Raw genomic sequence first — 23,045 nt, forward strand, 5'->3', positions numbered from 1 at the left:
CCTGCATCCCCTGCACCGGCAGGCGGACTCTCAACCACTGCGCCACCAGGGAAGCCCTGATTATTCATTTTGTTTTAAGTGTTCAGCTTGATGATCTTTGTCTGTGAATACATCCATATAATCACCACCCAAGACAAGACCTAAGATGTTTACATCACTCCCGAAAGTTCCCCCAGGCCTCTTTCTCCAGTCAATTCCACCCCCTCCCTACCTCTGAAGGCACCACTTCCGTATTTCTGTCACCATAGATTAGTTTTGCCTGGTCTTGGATTTCCTACAAATGGGATCAGACAGTGTATGGTCCTTTGCGTCTGGGTGTCTGGGTGCTTTTGCCCTGCATGAGAGATTCATCCACGTCGCTGAGCATATCAGTAGTTTGTTCCTTTTCATTGAGTCGCGTTCCATTGGCATGCATATGCCAACATGAATTATCCACTCTTCCGCTAATGGACATTTGGGTTGTGTCCACATTTTGCTGTTATAAATAAGGCTGTTATGAATATCCTCGCACAGGTCTTCTTGTGGACAGAGATGCTTTTCATTTCTCTCAGTTAAATTCCTACACGAGAAATGACTGGCTCATAGGACAGATGTGAGTTTCACGTTAGGAGAAGCTTCCAGTTCTGGAAATGGCTGTTCCATTCTTGCGCCGTCCCCCAGAGTGTTTGAGGGTTCCAGTCTCTCCACATGCTTGCCAACATTCGGTGTTGTCAGTTATGTTGTTGTTTTCGCCGTTAGAGCAGGTGTGAACAGTATCTCATCGTGGTTTTAATTTGCATTTCCCTGACCACTAAGGAAGTTGAGCACTTTTATGTGCTAATTAGCTATTGGATATCTTCCATGAGCCGTCTGTCGCCCACTTTTTCCTGCGCGGTTTGTCTTTTTGCTGAACGGCAGACGCCCCCTTCACCTGGGCACACAGGTGCTCTCAAGGCTGCCGCACTCCCACCTGGCCCACCCTCTTCGTGCTCATGATCTGTCTTCTGATTCCCAGCACTTAAAGACTGACTCAGGATGGCCTCAGTCTACAGCCTCGAATATCAAGAATAGAAAGCAAACCTATTCCTGAAATATGAAGCATTTTAAGTGTCGTTCTTAAGATCAATTTGAATGCCTGTTTTGCATAAACGTGTTCTCAGTGTTTTGTCCCGAGATCAGTAAGCTATAATCCAAGAACTCAAAGAGTTTGTAACTAGTTGGAAAAGCAGACATGGCAGTGAATGATTATAGCATGAAATAAAGTTAGTGGCTCTCTCCTTAAAAATCCCTTTTTGCCCCTGATGCTGTCCTAAGCCCCCTTTCCTCGCTCTCCGTGGTCTCCCTGGTGATCTCATCTACCCCCGTGGCTTCAACTACCCCCTAAGCAGTGCCCTCCCGAGACCATGGCTCCAGTCCTGGTCTCTCCTGAGGTCACCTCTTGGTGAACCACAGGCAGTACAGCTCTTCAGGAGCAATTAATTTCGTCTCCACCTACCCCACGCTCCCCACTTGAAAGCAGAACCAAATCGCCACTTCTCCTGTTACAGTCCTGATTTATTTCAGGTACAAGCTAAGCTGCTGTAACAAAAAGGCACCCAGATTCAATGGAATAAATAAGAAAGAGGGGTATTTTTCTCTCGTGTAATTATCCGCAGACAAGAAGCCCCAGGTTTCAGCCTGAGGGAAGGAGAAGGAGGGAAAGTCGAGGGCAAGCAGCTCCCTCGTAAGAATCTGGTCTAGAAGTTGCCACATCACTTCTTCACATCCCTTGACCCAAGGACAGTCGTGTGGCCCCATGGAGCTGCAAGGGAGGCTGGAAGATGGCGTGTCCAGCAGGGCATCCGTTTCTGCTAACACTTAGAGAGTATTTTGAATAAAAGAAAGAAAGGGAGATGGGGGACAGGTAGGCTCAACCACAGTTTGAAGCTCAGTTACTGACACCACAGTTTGCAGAGGAAACTGGTACAGGAAATGGGGGGCATCGCCGACTCTGCCTCTGCGTCTGCTTCATGCTTGATGTCCAGGAAGTCCCAGGTTCTGTTGATTCTAGCTCGGAGGTCCGTCCTACTTCTGTCCTCTCCTTTTCGTTCCTGTAGTGACCTCATCTCTCCTTTTGCAAACGCCTTCTCACTCATTCCCTTCCTTTCCTTCCTGCCCCTAGCGTCCATCCCCTGTCACTTCCCCGATTAAAAACCATCAGTAACCAGAAATGCTTGTGACAAAAACAGCACTTGCCTCTAGCTAGAGCGTCTAACATGCCTCCCAGACCTACTCTGAGACAGCGTTTTTGTTTGGTGCTGTTTTCATGTCTGCCTCTCTATTCTTCTTTTTTTTTTTTGGCTTTTTAAAGCGTTGAAGCATAGTTGATTTACAGTGTTGTTAGTTTCAGGTGTACAAAAGGCTCCTGGGTGATGGAGACACAAAGAGCTTACAATCTCCAGCAATAAATAAGGAACCAGTCGGGCAGTGCTTACTGTACATGACAGGCTGGGGTGGGAGGCAGCTGTTAGATGGAGGTGAGACCCTGTAAGAGAGGGAGAGTCACCGCACACACAGGCATGAATATGGAGAGGTTGGGCTAGGCTCTGGACCAGCAGGATCCCGGCTGTGCTGGTGGGGGGTGGCAGTCTAGACTGGCCTGAGTAAGACTGTGGGTATCCCCAGTAGGGGACATCTGCCGACCATATCAGAGGTCCATGTTATAGCTTTTAAGAAAGGTTATAACGTATTTCAGTTAAGTAAAATCCTCGGTTATTTCAGAAGAGGTTCAGTCATTCTTGGTCAGTCCTGTTATTGTCTTTACACAGTGCTGAGTTAAAGCCCTCCTTCCTTCAAGTGCTGTGGCAGGAGCATGGGCTGCAGGGTCCAGCAGACTTGGTCTTAGTCAATGCTCCTGTGCAGGAGATTAAGCCCTCTTAGCCTCAGTTTCCTCATCTGTGAAATGGGGGTTGCACTAGGACTTACCTCCCAGCTTCTAGTGTGAGGTTGAAATGGGATAATTCAGAGTAAGTGCCAGGCTCAGCATCGTGCCTGGCCTCTATTATTAGCTGTTTATTGTTTTTGGGGGGGGTACATAGAATCACTGAAATATTACAGTAAGAATATTTCCCACCCTTCATGAATGCTAGGGTGGCGCAGCATAAAGAAACAGCCATGGGCTTCCCTGGTGGCGCAGTGGTTAAGAATCTGCCTGCCAGTGCAAGGGACACGGGTTCGAGCCCTGGTCCAGGCAGATCCCACATGCTGCGGAGCAACTAAGCCCATGTGCCACAGCTACTGAGCCCGTGCTCTAGAGCCCGTGCTCTGCAGCAAGAGAAGCCACCGCAATGAGAAGCCTGCACACCGCAACGAACAGTAGCCCCTGCTCGCTGCAACTGGAGAAGGCCCTGGGTAACTCAAAAGGGGTGTGGCTTGCCCAGGCCACTGTCTCCTCTGAGGGAAGTGATCCCCTGGTACTCTTCAAGCCAGCATGTATTTATGGAAATCTGCCCGGGCCTGGCATTGTGCTGAGATGGGCGTCCATAGAGGAAGGCTGCACGGGGTCTAGCTAGAGTAATAGACAAGTATTAATGCTCATCATAAACATACTCTTGAGCTATCATTAATTGCCTAGAAATTTAACTTGTTCTGTGTCTATGCTTAAAACTGGTGGGTAGAAATAATTCGAGGTGGTCCATTTTGTTCCTTGGAGTCGACTTGATGTATTTGGAAGTAGTATAGCAAAAGGATGGGAAGAGTTCATGGGGAAATGCACACCTCTTTAAAAACTAGATTCTGTAGATTTCAAACATCAACCCTTCATCGATAAACCCTCGAACAACAAGTAAAGAGTCATAAGTCTGGGAAAACCTCCGAGAAAATGTCCCAAATCCCATGGAGAACACGGAATATCCAGGCCATGCATTTGACATCCTAAAGGAGGGAATGACAGTATTTAAACTCACCACCATCAAATGGACTGAAATGTATTATCTAGCAGCCCCTTGGTCTCCATCCCCTCCAAAAGCAAATAAGGGGAATGGGGCCCCCAAACTGGGATAGAGGGTGGAGGTCAGCAACACGCCGTGGAATCCCCGCCAGCTAGGAAGCTAAGGAAGGGACAGGGTCACAGGAGTTCACTGGTTAGAACCCTGTAGGGTGGGTTCTAGCCAGTGAGAAGGGGTCCAAAATCTCAACTGAAGCCTCTGTTTAAACATTTTTCAGGAACTTATTGAAAGCGCCTTCTAAAAAGGATGTCCAACCTAGAGATAATGTTCACTGTTCAATTTATGTAACAAATATTAATTTGAGGTAAAATTAAAGGGTCATTTTTCAATACCATTTTGGACAGGACAAAAAAATATTAAAAATATTAAAAGCAGTAAATGCTCACTGGACCCACTATCTGGCCTGTTCAAAGCCAGCCGTCAGAGCGGCTCCCATGGTGTGTTAGATGAGCCGGCACCGGCTTTGCAGCCCAAATTAACCTGGAGGAGAGGAAAGAGCAGACTCTGTGCAGAATCATCTCCCCAGAAAGCCGCTTCCTGTTTATGGGCAGTGGTGTTATTAGTTCTTATGTAGATGGCATTGGTTTCTCTTTTCAAAACTCATCATTATAACCATCCTCTTACATCCATTTCCTCTTTCCTCCTTTGCCCCCATACTTGCATTTTTCTCCTCTCAGACCAAGAAGGTTACTTCTAAGCATTGCAGTTACATTCACACACAGGATCGGTCATTATCCATTTGTTGAAAGGCTCATCCTTTATCTTAAGGAACACATAAAAATGGCACAAAGTAATTTATGACTCGAAAAGCACCTTAAACTAATTGGGATTTCCTTATATTTCTTTGTTTCCATTCTCCCAAAACATAAGAGCAGTATTACTATTACTATTCGAAAGAGCACTGCTGAGATTCAGAGCACCTGGAGGGACTTCCACCTCCCGAGTTCTCGCTGTGTCAGCTTGGACAAGTGATTTAACCCCTCTGAGCCTCCATTTTCTCTTCTATAAAATCAGAGCAAAAATGCTGGCTTCCCCCAGCTTTGAAATGTGTTGCAAAGATTTAAACAAGTTAATATTGTGTGTTAAAGAGCTTCATAAATGAAGACACAGAAACGTCAGTCGTCGATATTGCTACTAATGTCTCCTGTCGCTGGGCACTGAGTCATTCTGCAAAGCACATTTTCTCTGCAGATGAAGCTTCTCTCTTTAGGGCTCCATTTTGGAGGGAGATCATCATGAAAATGGTATACCCTTCCCTGTCTTCTTCAAGAGAGGACAGTGGGCAAATATAAACTCTTCTTGATGACCCTTGGTCACCATTCCAATATCCATAGAATTCTAGCATGCCAGGGCAGAAGGGGGCTTAACACTAAAGGTGCCTATCTTCATCCGCTCGGGCTGCTATAACAAAATACCATACGTTGGGTGGCTTAAACAGCAGACATTTGTTTTCCCACAGTTCTGGAGGCTGAAGTCCAGATCAGGGGCTGGCTGGTTTCTGCTGCGGCCTCTGTCCTTGGCCTTTGGGAGGACCTCTTCCGCCTGTGTCCTCACCTGGCCTCTGAGACATCCCTGGTGGCTTTTCTTCTTGTACGGACACCAGTCATGTTGGACTAGGGCCCCACTGTAATGGCCTCATTCTAACTTAATCACCCCTTCAAAGACCCCATCTCCAAATAGGGTTGTACTCTGAGGTCCTGGGGATGGGGGCTTCAACATGTGACTTTAAGGCGAATACACTTCAGCCTGTAACAGTGCCTGACCTCCTCATTTTACGGATAAGGATGTGGAGACCCAGAGAGGTTGAGTGAGTTGCCAAAATTCCCACAGCTCGTGTCCGCAGAGCCTGGGACAGAGGCTGGCCTGGAGACCAGGGCTCCTTCTACCTCCCCGGCCTTACTGAGTCTTGCCTTTGTCTCCTGTCCCTTCCGGGTGTCATCTGACCACTTCTGTCCTGGGCTCTCACTCCCCAACCCCTCCCCACCCCTTCTAAATCTGTTGGAAACTCTGACAGTCCGGATTCAGTGTGCAGGAAGGGTTTCTTACTGTGTGGAAGTTTAAGTTGTAAAGGGGTGGGGTGTAAGTGGGCACTTCAGGACACATATTTGGGGATCTTGAGGCTCCTATATATATAGTCATCCAGTTTGGAGGCCGTGTTCCCAAAATTTGACCCCCAGGTAAATGTTAATGCACTCTAAAAAGCCACCTTGATGAGAAACCTTTCCGTATTTGTTCCATAGCATTGGAAACGCCTAGCAGCTAGAAAGTGCCCTTCATCTTACTGCATCCCATGCCTCTCGTGTTCTCCCCCGAACCATTTACACACCCTCAGGTAGGGAAGCACATCTGTCAACCTGTGCCCGCCTCACTGGGGGAGATTTAATAATGAGAGTTTATCCTGAGGTCTCATGCTTTTAAGACTTCAACACTTATAAAATAGGCCACAGCATATGCCCACGCGAAATGAAATATTATCGTTAATGATTGAAGTGTCGCAAGGCTTGTCAAAATTCAGCAGTCCTGAATTTCACATTTTTCATACTAATTGACAGCATCCAGAAGGGCCCTTCTTGAGTACCGCGAACCAGAGGTGAATTCCACCATAACGTTTGTGAACCATGGGCCCTTATATGTACATGAATCCGGCTATTAGTTCAGTAGAGATTTATTTGGTGCCTAATGTGTGCCTTTCTCCCCGGTTCGACTCCTCCTCTGATGTTTGCCTCTCCTTAAACGGCACCACCGTCCCCAGTCGCTCAGACCAATAGCCTGAGTCATCCTCGATGCCGATTCCTGGCTTTCCCTCACCTCCCTCGTCCAATCCAGGAGCAGATGAAGGTGGCTTTGCCTCCCAAATGCCTCGCACACCCATCCAGCCCTCACCAGTCTGCATCCCCAGTCCCGGGCACCGTTATATCCGCCTGGACCCCAGATATGTCCTCCGCGCGGCTTTCCTTGCCTCTGTCGGGCAATTCTCCATGCAACCACCAGGGGGCTCTTGTAAAAGCTTCATGAGCTCTTGTTTTCCCCAGTTTAAGACTGGCGGGGGCGGAGGAGGGCGGTCTTCCAGTTAGAGGACTACAATCCCCACTCCTCTCCGGGGACCACGGGCCCCCGCGTGATCTGACCCCGCCTCTCTCCATCTTCACCTCCCCCCACTGGCTCCATCACGGGTCCTCGAGCCCCGTGTTGTCTTCCTGTTCCTTAAGTGAGCCGAGTGTTCCCACCTCCGGACCTTTGCTGTGGCGGTTCCTGCGCCTCGAAACCCCTACCTCTAGCTCTCTGGACGCCGCCCCTTCCCCGTCGTTCACATCCACCTGGGTGGTGTTTTCTACGGCACCTCCTTCATCCACCGGCCGCCGGAATCTGACCCCGGCCCTAGCCCTTCCCTAGCGTTGCTCTCATTTAACGTCCTTCACTACAGTTGTCTCAGGTTTTCACGATCTAACTTTTTGCCGTTTAAAATTTTTGCCCGCGTCTGTCTTTGCCCACCTGACAGCGTGTCTGATTAACCATGGAACTGGGCGTGGCCCGTAGCAGGTGCTCAGTAAATTCAATTACTGTCTACTGATGTTCCACCTGCCTCTCTGACCGGGCCCTGGGGATACCGCACGGACCTGCAAAGATGCCAGGAGACCCAGGACTCTCCGCCTGGCTCTTTCACTCCCATTTCTACTCCTAGTCTCTGAACCTTTCCTCCATCTCAGCCCCTCCTTTTCTCTCTTGTTGACATTTTCATCAAAAAGAAGGTCCTAAAGAAAGAGAAAGAGAGAGCGGGGCAGTAGAGGGCAGTGTGGCCAGGATCTCAGGCAGCGCGTTTCATGGACTGAGCCTGCGGCCTCCTGTGGGTCATTGTGATTTGACAAGTGTGGCCAGAGACCTTCGCCACCAGAGGGCTTTCCCAGGCATTATAGCTCCCCCTGGTGGGCACTGATTTGTTACAGGATCACTGCCATCAAAAAAAAAAAAAAAAAAAACCCCAAAAAAGCTTCACAAAGACGCTCACAGTCTTTAACCCCACGTAACTCTACTCCTAGAAATGTGCCCTGATGAACAAAGCAGAACAGTATATGAGTGACACAAGACAAATGTCCGACAATAAGGACATGTAAATTACGGTGCGTCCACATGAAAGTACAAGGTAGCCGTAAAAATATTAACTAGGAAGACATGGAAACTTCCTAACAGAATATTCAGAAGTCATACCACTGCAACAGCTATGAAGGGACAACACAAAGGGAAAATTTCATTTTCTTTGTGTAGTGAGTTGCGGGTAATTTTTAAATTACATTTTTTCCTTGAAAGTTATTTTGTCTTTTCAATTACTCCCCATCTCTCAAAGAAACAACTTAATCTTTTATCTACTGTGAGATGTCCTGTCACTAAGTAACGATACTGTTATTTTACTAGGGCTACCGTACAAAGTACCGCAGGCTGGGGGACTTAAACAACAGAAATTAATTTTCTCATAGTTCTGGAGGCTGGAAATTGAGATCAAGATGCCAGCAGGGTTAGTTTCTTCTGAGGCTTCTCCTCTTGGCTTATAGATGGCTACCTTGCCTTCCCTCTACAGGTGTCTTTGTCCTGTAGACTCCAGTCATATTGGATTAGGGCTGACCCAGTGACCTCATTTTAACTTAATGACCTCTGTAAAAATCCTGTCTCCAAACATGGTCACATTCCGAGGTACTGGCGGTTAGGACTTCAACATATAAATTCTGGGGGCACCCAGTTGAGCCCATAACAGTGACTGTTACAATAGTACCACGTATTTATATACAGTATCATTTCTTCATATTTAGATGGCTTATTTTATGATCGTTATATCTAAAGCACTTCCTGTGACATAAAAGGCAGTATAGTATCATCCCTGATGCTTTATCGTGAGTTAGAGCCAGATAATTTTCTCCAGTTTAAGTCTAGTGCTGTAATTACTAACGTTTGCTGCCTCTTTGGTAAACCAATAACAAGTTGTAATTATTCACGGGACATTTGGGGCAATTGTTTAAAGAAAAATGATCTTACTCACTGGGTTTTTTTCTCTCTCATTTGATGTATGAACTGTGGTATATATGTATGTACTGGGTACACACACTATATATTCATGCATACATACATCTATATGTTCCATGATTTAAAACTGTACAACAGACTCTGATAATCTTGTTTTTGCTTTTCAAACTCATGCTTAAGAATTAGAAATGTCATAACACTCCTGGCCTGTCATAATCCTGTTCTTTTAGAAACTATTTTCTCAGCTTCTTAGTTTCTAGGGATTTATTACTGTGGTGTTTGCCTCTCACACTATAAAGTACCAAATGTTTTCTCATGAATAGAAATAATGAAAGCAAGACTCCAGATGTTACCCATTAAATTAGCCTGCGTTAATCCCTATCTGCCCCAATAGATACATTTTTCAAGATTTACCAGAGGCAAGAGGATGTTTATTTCTTTAGGGACTCTGTTACTGGAGCTCTTTCCCTGGTGCCTCAGCTGCGCTTCTTATCCAGTATCTTCTGCAGGCCTGGGGCTTATGACATGGGGTCATTTCAAGAATAGAAGTGTCACCTCTCATATATAATAGTGATTGGGAATTTGGGGGGTTGGTGCTATATGTGGGAAAGTGATTACGTTGCCACTTCATAGACAGCAAAACTGAGGCCTGCCATGCTCATGATTTATTGAAGGCAACAGTACAGTTCAGGGACAGCTGTCGGATGAAAATCAGTCATTTCTGACCCCTCCAAAGAGTGCCAGGCCCATGAATCATCCTGCCACGAACACAAATAAAATCGCACGTTAGATGGAAAAGTCCTGTCCTTTCTGACCACAGGCTACATAACCTTTTAAAACCTAGTCTTCTCCTTAGTCATGGTAGTAATTTTTAAAAATGTTTTAACTCATAAGATATGAAAACACATAATAGGATTTTCTCAAATACATACTGTTGCAGGTGTTTTGTTGGGCAGTGATCCCTGTAACTGAAACGCACAGCCTCTAAGGGAGGGTCAGAAATACAGATGCATTTCCATTCCAAGTAGAAGTACACGGTCATACTCTTTCTGCATCTGGCCTTTTTTGTTTAACGGTGTATTACAGATCATTCCACGATAACATGAAAAGATTCACCTTATTTTTTTTTACTGGTTACCCGTATCCCATGGCACGTAGGATTTGTCCTGTGTGAATAGTGGATTTATCATCATTTATTTAACTAGCCCCCCACTATTTCCTGAACGCAAATCGTGCTGTAGTAGTCATCCTTGACCAAATTTTTTGTGCCCTTGGGAAATTGTTAGGTTAAAAGATAGGTGTCATTTAATTTTTCCTCCAATGTAACTGATTTGTTATTATTCGTTTCTTTACCTTTTTGTTTTATTCCATCTATGCGATCTATATAGTCAACTTACTGTTCTGATTTCCTAAAGATACTGATATTAGTATATGACAAATACATTTTTCCCATACAAAATAGTACTTGTTAAAGAAAAATACATGATGAGCATTTTTTATGATCTTCATTTGAGTCTTATGTGCTATTTCTAGTTAAGAAACAGTAAGAGTGGTTCTCAGGTTCCCTTAGGCTCCACAGATATCCGTGTGTGCGTGTGTGCGCGCGTATAAAACAGTGTCGTGGTGGAATTTTTATTTTGTCAACAAACATCGTCATCATTGTTACACAGAATCTCAAAATTCAAACGTGAACTTTTCCTCTACAAAAACATCTAAATTTATCCCCTGAGATATTTTTCCTGTCATGTTATTTTGCAGATTTTCTTTCCATATTTGGTAAGAACTTTATTGAGATATAATTCACGTACCATAAAATTCACTCATTTAAAATGTGAATTGAAAACAATTCAGTGGTTTTTAGTATAGTCACAGTTATGCAGCTGTAACTATAATCTGTTTTAGAACATTTTCATCACCCCAAAAAGAAATCCTTTCACTGTCACCCTTCTCAAGCTCCCATCCCTAGCTTTTAAATTTTGAAAGATACTTGTGCCCCCCGAAGCAGCTCTCAGTTATACCCCCCCATCGGTCCCTGGAAGGCCGGTTTCCTCATACCCTCCCTGTATTATCAGAATATTTCATTTGATCAGCCTCATAGGCGGACAACATCTCCTGCTTCGATCTGCACGTATTGAATCATGGATGGTGCCGACCATCTGTTCTCATGTTTCTGGGCTGTTTATGCTTCATCTCTGCACCGCTTTGTGGACCTATTTTAAATACAAACAAACATGTTGTTGTCACTGCTTCATTTTGATCCCATCCACCGGGGCAGGATGCATGGGGCAAAGACGGCTAGGAAGTTAGTTCTACGGAAACAAGAGCACCCTCCAAAGAGGCCCCCCATGCACCCAGAAACCCGCCCCGGGGCTCGCTGCCCGGGACTTACCCGTCATTACCCTGTGCCCGCCCCCCGCCATTCTTGTGTTTTGGATGACACTCCACCCTCCCCCAATGTAGGTAAAATAATTGCTCCTTGGCGGGGTGGGGGAGGGGTGGACTGGGAGTTTGGGGTTAGTAGATGTGAACCATTACATATAGGATGGGCAGAGCACAGGGAACTATATCCAGTCTCCTGTGATAAACCATGATGGAAACGAATAGGAAGAAGAGTGTCTGTGTGTGTAACTAAGTGCTTCTCCGTTGGCCTCAATCTGGCTTTGTCTCAATCCATGAAACACTGTTTTTTAATGGACGTTCCATGGTCTTTGTTCTGTTAAAACCCAGTCACCCTAGGATAAACCTGTCTTTATATATACACCTCTTCCCTAGTCTGTGGATCCTGATAGCTTTTTCACTAGCTAGGGTCCCTGGTGAAATTCTAATAACTTCCCCAAGTTGGAGGGTCTTTGGGGAAAGCTGGAGCTCTGTTTCAGCCGGGGCTCAGACTCCTGGGAACAGGTGATTCCTCACCACCACCTCCAGGCCTGAGCCACTGTGACCTTTAGCTCCTGGTAGCTTCTTTCTGTGGGGACTGTAGCCTCCCGTGACCTCACTACCAGGGACCAGAAAGCCTCAGCCCGAGTCTGCTGTTCCTGCTGTATTTGTTAGCGATCGAGCAAAACGCCCTTTCACTACTTGTGGTGGGAAGCCCGGTGCACGCCCAGCCATTCGTCCTGAGGTACCTATACCTGACCGGAAGGATTTACTCACAGCAGGTGTGACAATAAGATATATGTTCAAGGGAATCCCTAGCATATTTGACACCCAGCATTTGTAACACTCCCTCCTCTATACCACAAAATCATTTTCAGGATAACGCTGTGATAATCAGTCAGAAGCCTAACTTTCCTGACTCACTCTATAAACAATTAGAAAAAAGAAATTTCAATTTAAAGATGATTCGATTGATATTCAAATGAGAAGCACATAGTGCCAAGTCTGTGATATTCCTGCCAGGCCTACCTGACCTGAATGTAACAATGAGGAAAGCTCAGAGAGGCCAAATGGAAAGACTGGCCTGTCATCTTCAAAAGTGTCCAGGTCCTGAAAATCCAGGGAAGACCGAGGAAGTATCCCAGACAAAAGGAGACTGGGGATAGTTAAATGCAGCTCGTGATTCAGAACGAGATCCTTTTTCTAGAAAGGACATTATTAGGACAACTGGTGAAATTTTAATGGGTCTGAGCATTGGAGGGCACTGTTGGATCAGTGTTGATTCCTGACTTTGATGACTGCATTGTGGTTACGTAGGAGAATGTCCTTGTTTGTAGGGAATATATGCTAAGGAATTCGGGGTTGATGAGACAGCAGTCAGCCTCTGATTCTCAAATGGTTCAGGGGGAAAACGTCATTTGGACAATAATGTCCTTGTACCGTACTTCCGACTTTTCTCTGTTTGTGATTTTTTTTTAACTACAAAAATTGCTTTGAAAAACCTCGACGGTAATTGTAGCAATTGCTTAGAATGTAGACCAGCCAAAAACTTCGGAGGAGTATTTTTTCACCAACATGCTTTAGAGTTGCTGGCACAGGTGACAGCAAAAAGCAGAGGGCTTTTCAAGTCAGTGTGGTTATTGCTTTAAAATTCCCTGCAGACGGTGCGTCCTCTATGGGGGTGCCCCCCACCCACCCTCAGTACACCCTGATTACACTGGCACATCCTCACAACTCTTCACGGTTGTGTGTCAGAATCCTCCAAACAATGATGGGACGCAGGACACAGGGCCAGGTGAAGCCCTGGACCAAGAAGGCCTTTGGGGACAGCGTTAGGCTGCTGGGCTGGCCAGACTCTTACACGCTGTGCGCACAGGGCAAGATCCAGCCCGTCCACAGCTCATTTCGCCAGGGAACAAATGTCTTTAAACATCCCTTGTGCTAATTAACAAAGGCTTTGAGAGCCGAGTGTGGCAAAGAAACCGTTGAATTAGCTGTGCCTTTAGGGCGGGACTTCTGATTAGGGTGTTTCAAACGCCATGTAACTACCTTGGATGAATGGTCCTGATCATAACAGCCACCCCTAGTGTGCAGATTATCCTGAACCAGTACCGATGCTGCTCACTCAACTTCAGTAAGCGACAAACCTCCCCAGACTGCAGCACAGAGCAGGGAGCGTAGAGGCCCCCGTCTTTGTGGAGCGAGTGAGGTGTCCGTCCACTTTGACGTCTGCGTGCGTGGGCATCGTCACCTCCACGGGACCTAAACAGACTAGCTTGTCAGGGAAGGCTTTCTCCTTCTTGGAAGCAGTTTGCAGTTGAGGAAGAGACTTTGAAATGAGAGCAGTCCGCTCTGGCCCAGGGGAGGCACGAGCTCTAAGTGCTGTCGCAGCCCCTCCCCGCGAAGCAAACCAGAACTGCAGCAGGGCGACCCACCCGTGCAAAGGGGCGTTGAGTGGTTACCCGTCCTTCCTCCAGTGGGGAAGGATGCTGCTGGTGAGGTCTCGGTCACTGAAAGGACCCGCACGCACACTTCCTCTGCGATTGTCCCATGCGGCATGTCAGCCTGCAGAGAATCCCGTGCCTCCCGTCTTGTCTCCAGCCTCCAGGCGTGCCCGGGTCTCACGCCTTGATGGGTGTAAGAGTCACCGTGGCCCTTGTGAAGAGTTGACGTGCTGGGCTCCTGTCTGGGGTTTCTGATCCACCAGGGTGTGCCTAGGAGCGTGCATTTGTAACAAGCACCCAGTATCTGTGATGTCCATGGTCTGTGGACCCTCAGCGAGCCCTGATCTAGCGGCAGAAACATGCGGCTTGTGGTCAGAAAACCCAGATTTGCCTTCGCAGCTCATGCTTCACACGCTGAGTGGGACCTTGGGCCGGTTGCCGGAGCTCCCCAGGGCCCAGGTTCACCCCAGCATCCAGGGTCTGTGTTGGGGATCAAATGTGGTAGGGAGGAAAGCACTTGACAAACGGTGAAGCTCTGCAGAAGGATGGGGACCTGGCCTTGGTCCTTACGTCCACCTTGACGTGGTACTCGTGGGGGCTGCAGCGCTTTCGGTGCATCCTGGCCAGTTTTTTAAGTGTCGCTCTCCCTGTCCCCAGCCTTCCATGCGGCGAAGTGCGAGAAGCTGCAGAGAGAGAAGGCGGAGCTGGAGCGGCGCTGTGAGGATGAGGTGCGCAGGCTGGGCTGGCGGCAGCAGGCCGAGCTGCGCGACCTGGAGCGGCGGCTGCAGCTGCAGTTCGAGACCGAGGTGGCCCAGCTCCAGGAGGAGCACCGCGCACAGCTGCTGCGGATCGGGTGTCAGCACCAACGGCAGGTCAGTCTGCGCCCCGGCCCGGGCGCTGTCCTTGCCGTCGTCGGGAGACGTGGGTGGGAGGTGGAGGGGAGCCGCTTTGGCCAGGAGTCCGTGCAGCAAGCAGGTGAGCTTCCGGTCAAGCCCGCTCTCCCCACCTCGTTTCCCTCCTCTGTCCCCTCCCATCGTCCCCCGCAGCCACTCTGGTCTCCCCGCCTTGTGCTCCCAGGCACACTCCCACCTCCGAGATTTTGCTCGCTGTGCCCTCTGCCTGGAATCCTCTCCCTCTAGAAACCCCATGGCTCCCTCTCTCCCTCTCTCCCTCCCTTGCAGACTTTTCTCAGTGAGGCCTTTCCTGATCCAAAATCACAGCTCCTTCCCCACGTCGTGCACACTCTTCCTGTTTAGTTTTTCCTCGGCACTTACTACTACCTAATGTATGAGAACTTTTACTTTGTACCTTATTGATCTTCTGCGTATTCCATAAGGACAGTGATGATGACAGACATATGTGTATCTAGCACGTGCTGTGTGCCAGGCCCTGCTCTTCCCTCTTTACATGTACTAACTCATTTAACCCCCACGATAACTCTTAGAGGGAGTACCATTATTGTCCCCATTTTACAGGTGAGAAAACTGAGACCCAGAGGTTAAATAACTTGCCAGCATTCACGCTTATGAAAGAGCCAGGGTTGGACCCAGTCTGATCCCAGGGTCCGTGCTCTCGAGCACTGAACTAGAGTTTTCTGCCGGGTTTACTGCTAAATCTCTGGCACAGGACTGCCTGCCTGCACAGAGCGAGCCTTCAGTGTGTATTTGCTGAATGAAAGAAGGATTCCGCTCATTAACCTTAGCCCAGCAGTCTTCCTAGAGAGGGTCATTCATCCTGGCATAGCTGGGGAAGAATTCCCAGGGAGCCTGTCAGCCTGAAAGCAGGTAGGAGCCTGGCGTGCCCATCCCCACGGCCAGCTGCCGTGTCCGTTACCGTGTTGGCGCCGGTGTGACAGGCAGGTTAAGACGAGACCCCTCTGCTTCCGAGAGAGCTCGTTTGCCCCTCCCTCTTCTCTTCCTCCTAAGTCCCCAAGGCTCTGACGCCTTAATGCCCACCTTCTAATTGTGTATTGTTACCCCTGGTCTGCTCATGGTATCCCTAAGGTAAACTGGCATTTGTGAAGAGCTCACTTTACATCTCAGGCTGGTGCCGAGTGGCCCTTCACTATCATGAACGTTTGGGCTGCCTCCCCGGTAGGTAATCTGGATGGCGCAGGTCCCCAGAGGCTTGCGAATCACGGCGGGCATGGGAGAAATCTCAGAGTAATAATAGGTGCTATTGTTGGGATAAACGGTCTCCTGTTTGACAACACTTTCTTCTATTCAGCATCTTGGGTTAGTCGTCCTCCTTTTTCTAGAGGCCTGTGGAAACCAGACGCATCTGCCTGCTTGAGGTGGTACAGACTTAGAGGCTGGGAGACAGATAGGTTTCAGCTAAGGTTACCTGCTGGGCTAAGATTAGAAGATTAGATTCAGCATCTTGGCTTCTCAGCTGGCTTTAAGTGGACATTTGCACGGCTGCCGTCTTTAGTCTTACCTGCTTCGTGGTCCCTTGATACAGCTCAGACCTGGTACAGATACTGGCTTGTTCTGTGCCCTGTATCCTGGGGCTGTTCATTCCCAATTTTACACAAAGAATGTATTTATACCCATATTCACTGACTTTTGGTCCAAAGTTCTGGGTTGGTTGAGAAGATGCCAAGAGATGGAAGGAAGGGCAGGAGGTGGTCCCCTGGCAGAAGGATGAGCCTCTGAACAAACGCTCATGCTGGGGTGTCGTGTGTGGGAAACCGGGAAGCCAGGGCCACTGCCGAGCGGAGCCCGTCCGCCAGTGGAGGGAGCCCGTCCGCCAGTGGAGGGAGCCGGGGCAGAACCTCGCTAAGTTTTGTCGGTGCAGGAGCCTGTGCTGGGGGGTGTGGCCTCATCTGCCTTTGAGCTGGGACAGCGGCCTTTTAAAGATTTCATACCGGGAGAGATTGGAGGCCCTGACTTTCCCACTTGAGAGTGAGTTACATGAGCTACTTATGTATATTTTAAAAGTGCTCTGTCTCCTGAGAGCTCTGATCCTGTTCTCCCTGATCCTTTACAGCTGAAGTGATTCATTTGCTTATTCATCCATCTAAGCAAAGAACAGTCAGTGAAGGTCCGCCGCACGCGCGGCCTCATGACGTCACACTGCAAGGGATGCCAACATTTATAAAACGTGGACTTGCTTGTTCCATAGCCTCAGGTTATAGATCCAGGGAAGTTCTGAGGCACTTTCTCCAGAAACTGTAATACTGGGTGGGAAATACAGATTCTGTGTTTAGGAACTGAGAGTTTCCTTCCAGATGGGAGGATGAGGGAAAGCTTTATGGTGGAAAGAGCATCTGCACGCTTTACATTCGAGTAAATCATTCCTATAGAAACCCACTGGTTTGGGGGCAGGGGGAGGGATGGATGGTTGAAATCTACGTATTACTCAGGCCCCTGATCCTGCTCCTGCTGCTGGATGTTGGCTGTTGTCTTGACCTTCAGCTTCTCCAGCAGGGGGCGCGCAGGCAACCAGGAAGAAGGTGAAATGCGCGTCAAGCCGTATTCTAATTTCCAGGGAGAGTAAATGCTCGTGTATTCGGTCCAGGAGGGGCTCGGTGCCTGGCCGCAGTGGGGGTCTGGAACGTCCGTGGTTCCAGCGATCTGTGCCGACCCTCCATGCTCAGGGCCTCTCTGTGGGGGACAGTCACGTTCGGCAGGGCTGACCCATAGATCCTGCCATCTCGAGCCTTAAAACTCAAGTTCACCAATGGGGCCTCTCCTGGCGCCCCGGTGCCCCGGCCGGCAGCGCAGAGGCTGCTTCCATTCTGACGCAGGAAGTTCTGAGGCTTTTCTCTGATCAGGAACTCCCTCAAGAAGGCCGGCTGACCTCTGACCTTACCGCAGGATGCCCCTAGGAAGATCCAGCCGTCCACTTGCCTCGAGCGGCAAAGACCGTCTCTCTGTCTCCACATGGGAGTCACTGGGGAGCTTCTGGCAAAGCACTCCTCCTGTCTGCACCGCGCGCTGATGGAATCAGAGTCACGGACTGGGGCTTCCCGGGGCCCAGAGCTGCAGCTGTCTGGTGTCGGGGGATGTGCAGGGCCTCCTTCTTTAGCCCTGCAGGGGTATGAGCAGGGGCGTGGCCTGGCCTCCTGGCTTTCTTCCGTGCCTTTAAAGATATGCTAGGACTCTTATCTTAAAAGTCGGATTATAAAGGTGTTTCATCAGATCAGTGCTCATTCTAGAGCTGGCCGCACATTAACAGAAGCCAGGTTTCCCAAGCTTCCCTATCTCAGGGCACACGAAACAGATTTTTCAAGGTAAACACAAATGCTTTTCCTTTTCTGCTCCAAATGTACTCGCCCACGGAGCCTGGTGTTCAGTGATCAGACTTGTGACCTTTGACCTTCTCCCTCCAAGACCCTGTGGCAGTTTGTCTCTCTCCCTGACCCGGCCCGGAAGCCCCTCGTGCAGGGCCCCCTGGTTCCTAAAGGCATTCTGGATTCTGCCTTTTGAGCAGAGACTCCTTTCCAGAGGAGCAGTAGTGTTCAGCCTTTGGCATTTACGTTGGCTTTGTCTCATATCCGGGACACACTTTGTAACCTTTCCTAAAGAAATCATCCTTTTAGACTTAACTGGGAGGCCCAGCGTGCCCACACTTAATCAGACCGTGCAGAGGCCACTTCGGCCATCATCTCGCATTCTGTCCCATATCCGTCCCGCACGGCAGGTGCACAGCTGCCATCAGCGAAACCACACTCTCTGATCAAATAGAATGAGGTCCCGAGGGCCCCTCTGTTTTCCGGCGCCAGAGCCCCGCCCATCGCAGCCCAGAGCCTCCGGACACTGGAAAGAGGCAGAGCCGGGAGATAGAAGCCTCTGTGAACACCTGCCCACGTGGTGGGCGGCAAAGGGGCAAAGGCACAGCCCGGAGGGGCATGAGGTCAGCCCAGGAGCTCTGGCGGGGCTGGCTGCCTGCTCGGAGTCGGTACCCAGGATGATGTAGCAGGGATGCAGGGACAGAAGGGATGGTGGGTCGTCTCGTTATCCGGAAGGAGAGTCGTTCAGAGAGCCCTGGAGAGAAAAGACAGGGGCAGCTCCCTCTGTCTCATCAGATAGGAAGACACGTCGCAGATGGGGGCAAATGGGAGTTTAATCTGGTTTTCTTTAATGAGGAAAGCCGAGACAATGTAAAGCCCATGCGTCTTCGTTGTAAATGGAAGTCTTCTCTCAGTGAATTGCCGAAGGCTCCCATAATTGCATTTTGCAAATGGCTGAATGAAGTAAGCCCACAGCTCTATTCTTACCCATCGGAGAGGGCGGCTTCCCAGCCCTTTGCTTTGCTGGAACTCAGCTAAACAGCAAACAGCTGCAGGAACAGAGCCTGGTGCAGGGACCAGCTGCTGCTCTGTACCCCTGGGACTACTTGATGGGCACATGGACAGACCTCCGCAGCCAGCTCAGAACTTTGTCCTCCTGGAAGAGGGAGGAGGCTGGCCCAGCAGAGATTTTGGGGGGACGGGGGCACCCAGGGTTCTAAAAGGAAGAAAATGAAACTTCACCCAGCATAAGTTTGCTGTGGCCGGATAATGGCTAAGCGCCTCTGTCTCGTTTTCGGTGATCTACAACGCAAAACATATCTTGTGTGTCCCTTGGGTCAACTTGTCTGAATCCCCTCAAATGCCTGCCGACCTGGAGGTCTTCTCAGGCTGAGAGCTCGGACGGGCTGCTGCCCCGTGCTCTGGAAAGAAGCCTAGAGCCATAGAGGAGAAGCCATGGGGATTGAAACTGGGATAAGAAAGGGGACGGCCAACAGTGCACGGCCCCTTCCTTGTAGAGGGAACAGTCTTTAAAAACCATACGCATGTCTGGAAACCTCAATCACTCGAGAGTAAGGACCATGATGCCCAGATTTTGGCTCACTGACTCTCACTGGTTTCCTTCAGAACATCCTGGGCTTTCCTCTCATTGCATGTGGAGGAATTCGGGGATCAGTATTTCATCCCCAGAAGCCCCTCTGAGAGGCTGTAACAGACAGATCACACCCTTACATCATCCTTGGTATATTGCGTGTGGTATTCCATCACCACTAAATCAAAGACCTGACTCCACCAAGGCAGGGGGGCATGCGATGAAGCGCCACCCTTGCTGATCAGAGCAGACCCACCGCCAGGACGAAAGGGACTCTTCTGGAACGTAGTCCCGGCATCCATCTCTCTTTTCTGAAACCACCCGTGGCAATTTGGGTAAGAACCCAATAAATTAGAATCATACTAAGGACGGATGAAAGATTCTTCTTTCTACTGAACTAACATACCTCCAAACAATGTGTGGGTACTTGTTTCTAACGGAAGTCACCAGCGGAGCATAAGGAAAACCAGTTCCATTTTTTTTAACCGATGATTTGTTTTTCCAAGAGACTGAAAGTCTTTGGACAAAGATTCCATAAAAAACCTTCATATAAACAGGATTTGGGCAATTAAAAACTGCAGTAATCGGCCTTTCTGCTGAGTGGATTCATAGCTCTGAGCCTCGAGTGAAGTATTGTTTAATCAAGAATGGCCAGTAGGTAAAAGTGAACCATCGCATACCATGTCCATTTTCATGGCGTAATGCAGCTTTCCGAACGCTGTCAAGTTCGTTGTTGGTCTTGGCAGTGATATTTCTGTTTTAGTGGATGACACTTCCTTTTACCATAGGAGACAGAAGTCGGGCCAACTTTCCCAAGCAATGATGGTATCCAGAATGGGAATCTATCCCATTTTAAAATACAAACACTCCCATGCATCCCCTTCACAAGCGGGCTTCCTTTCTTGTGAAGAGTTCTTCCTCCTTTTACAGATCAAAGATCAGCCTGTGAATTATCCCCAGAGAAATGAGACCCTCTGAGAGGTGGCTGGACAGTGTTCTGAGCCGGTCCGCCACAGAGCTTCAGGGCATGGGCAGGTGCGCTGGTTCAGTGTTGTTCAAATGCTAGGTTTTGACACCTTAGTACGTTGTGAAATGAATTTAGTGGTTTGTAACTGCATTTTGAAAAACAACAAAGGAACATAGAATAAAAATTTAAAAACGAGATTACTGCAGGTAAGAGGGGAAAGTGTCATTTTGTGAAACTTTGGTTTCACACACACGCCCCGTGTATGTGTGTGTGTGTGTGTGTGTGTGTGTGTGTGTGTGTAACAATGTACAATGGTGTTTTTACAGTGGGTCACCGACAGAGAATTTGGAAAAACATTGTTCTGGTTTGCTATCACAGGGAGAGGTCGTCTTATGCAATGAGTCCTGTAAGTCATACATTTGAAGTTAAAATAACAGCTGCAACAACAAAAGTAACAAAAGCAGTAAAGATGGAAGGTGTGTGGTGGGGCCAGAGATCAGGAAGGGGGAAAATAAAAAATCCTGGGCTGGCGTAGCACAGGGAGATCAGCTCGGTACTTTGTGACCACCTGGGGGAGGCGGTGGATAGGGAGGGTGGGAGGGAGGGAGATGCAAGAGGGAAGAGATATGGGGATATATGTATATGTATAACTGATTCACTTTGTTATAAAGCAGAAACTAACACGCCACTGTAAAGCAATTATACTCCAATAAAGATGTTAAAAATATATATATATAATGAAAAACAGTCAAAAACAAAAAAAAAATCCTGGGCTGGCTGCACTACCTGTGATTAAACTCCTGGAAATGTACCATCAGCCAGAGAAACAGCAGCTTCTTGGGAGCAGGTCCCACAGCCTGGGCAGGGGGAGGTCTGCACCGTGATCCGGGGGGCAGGTTCACGGCTGGAACAGGGGTGGCGAGCACACACACACACACCTGCCCACTTGCCTTGGGGCTGGTGAGAGGGTCCCTGGGCACTGGTTGCTGGTCTTGCGGGGGGAGGCAAGGGCAGTGCGTTTCAGAGCTTCGCCATGGATGTCACACAGCCCTGTGCTGACTGCTGGCTCTGCCATTCACTAGCCTTTGGGCAAAACACTTCAAGCCTCTCTGAGCCTCAGTTTCCTCGTCTGGGAAATGAACATGAAAACATTTACTTTATCATATTGCTGTGAGGCTTGAGTGGAGAAGCCGAGAGTGTAGCTTAATAAATGTTAGCTCCCTCCAGATGCCTCGCGTGCGGTAGCTCCCACCTGCTGCCAGGAAGCAGAACGGACCTTCTGGTAGGGGAGGACCGTCTTCTGTCCCTTATTACCTCACGGAATGCTTGGTGGAAGGGGAAGGAATGGGGTGGAAGGAAATGGTCCAGAGGGGGCGCAGGGCAGTAAAGAGGTGGCTTCGGCAGCTACCCACCCCACCCCGGGAGCTGCTTCCCGTTGCATGAGCGGCAGGGCTGTGGCGGTGACTTCCCTGTGACATCCCCTGCCCCGCCGCCCCTGACTCCGGGACTCCCGCGTCACCAACAAATCCTGGCTCTGCTGCCTCGGCACAAGGCTGGAGGTAGCCGCCATCACAGTAGAGTGTCCTGCCCTTGACGTTTGGGCCACTGACATTTCCCCTCGTTGCAGTCCACCTCAGTCCTCCAAGCAGCGAGGCCATTGGAGCCCCCGGTCCCCGGCTCTCTGTGTAACCAGAGCTGTGATCTCCTGCAGGTGGAAGACATCACCGCCAGCCATGAGGCGGCTCTCCTAGAGATGGAAAACAGCCACACGGTCGCCATCTCGCTCCTGCAGGATGACCACGACCACAAGGTGCAAGGTAGCTACGAGGCTTGGTGCGCGCGGTGGGCGGGCAGGGTGGGCTGTGCGCACTGACCCTCTCCGGCTGCAGACATGGGGAGCCCTCCCTTTCCCTCTTGCTTCCCTTTCCCTTCTTCCTTCCTTTCCTTCCTGGTGTGTCCTTTGTGTTGCTTCTTGGGTTCAGAAAAGACAGAAATCCAGGACCCGGGTAACTACAGTAAGTCCCCTACATATGAATGAGTTCCGTTCCGAGAGCGCGTTCGTAAGTCCAATTCGTTCGTAAGTCCAACAAAGTTAGCCTAGGTACCCAACTAACACAATCAGCTATATAGTACTGTCCTGTAATAGGTTCATAATACTTTTCACACAAATAATACATAAAAAACAAACAACACAAAAGTAAAGAAAACATGTTTAATCTCACAGTCCAGTACCTTGAAAAGTACAGTAGTCCAGTACAACAGCTGGCATCCAGGGGCTGGCATCGCCCAAACAGGCAAGAAGAGTTACTGACTGGAGGGGAGAGAGGAGGTGGGAGATGGTAGAGCTGAAGGATCGTCAGCAATAGGGGACGGAGGGCCAGCTGCAATGTCACTCACGCCTGACGTTGATGGAATGCACATTCGCATCTTTGAAAGTTCACAGCTTGAAGGTTCT

The 23,045-nt window shown here is 49.0% G+C and overlaps 1 protein-coding gene across 1 annotated transcript in view; it reads left to right on the top strand.

Moving 5' to 3' along the window:
- LOC101319183 (microtubule associated scaffold protein 2) overlaps positions 1–23,045 on the top strand; it is a 62,079-nt gene that overhangs the window by 23,683 nt on the left and 15,351 nt on the right. Inside the window, exons 3-4 of the mRNA XM_019936803.3 lie at positions 14,456–14,670; positions 22,302–22,407. Coding sequence (XP_019792362.1) covers positions 14,456–14,670; positions 22,302–22,407 — 321 coding nt within the window. The remainder of the gene's footprint in view (positions 1–14,455; positions 14,671–22,301; positions 22,408–23,045) is intronic.

Source organism: Tursiops truncatus, chromosome 18 (genome assembly GCF_011762595.2).
Source record: "Tursiops truncatus isolate mTurTru1 chromosome 18, mTurTru1.mat.Y, whole genome shotgun sequence".
In the NCBI taxonomy this organism is placed as follows: Eukaryota; Metazoa; Chordata; class Mammalia; order Artiodactyla; family Delphinidae; genus Tursiops; species Tursiops truncatus.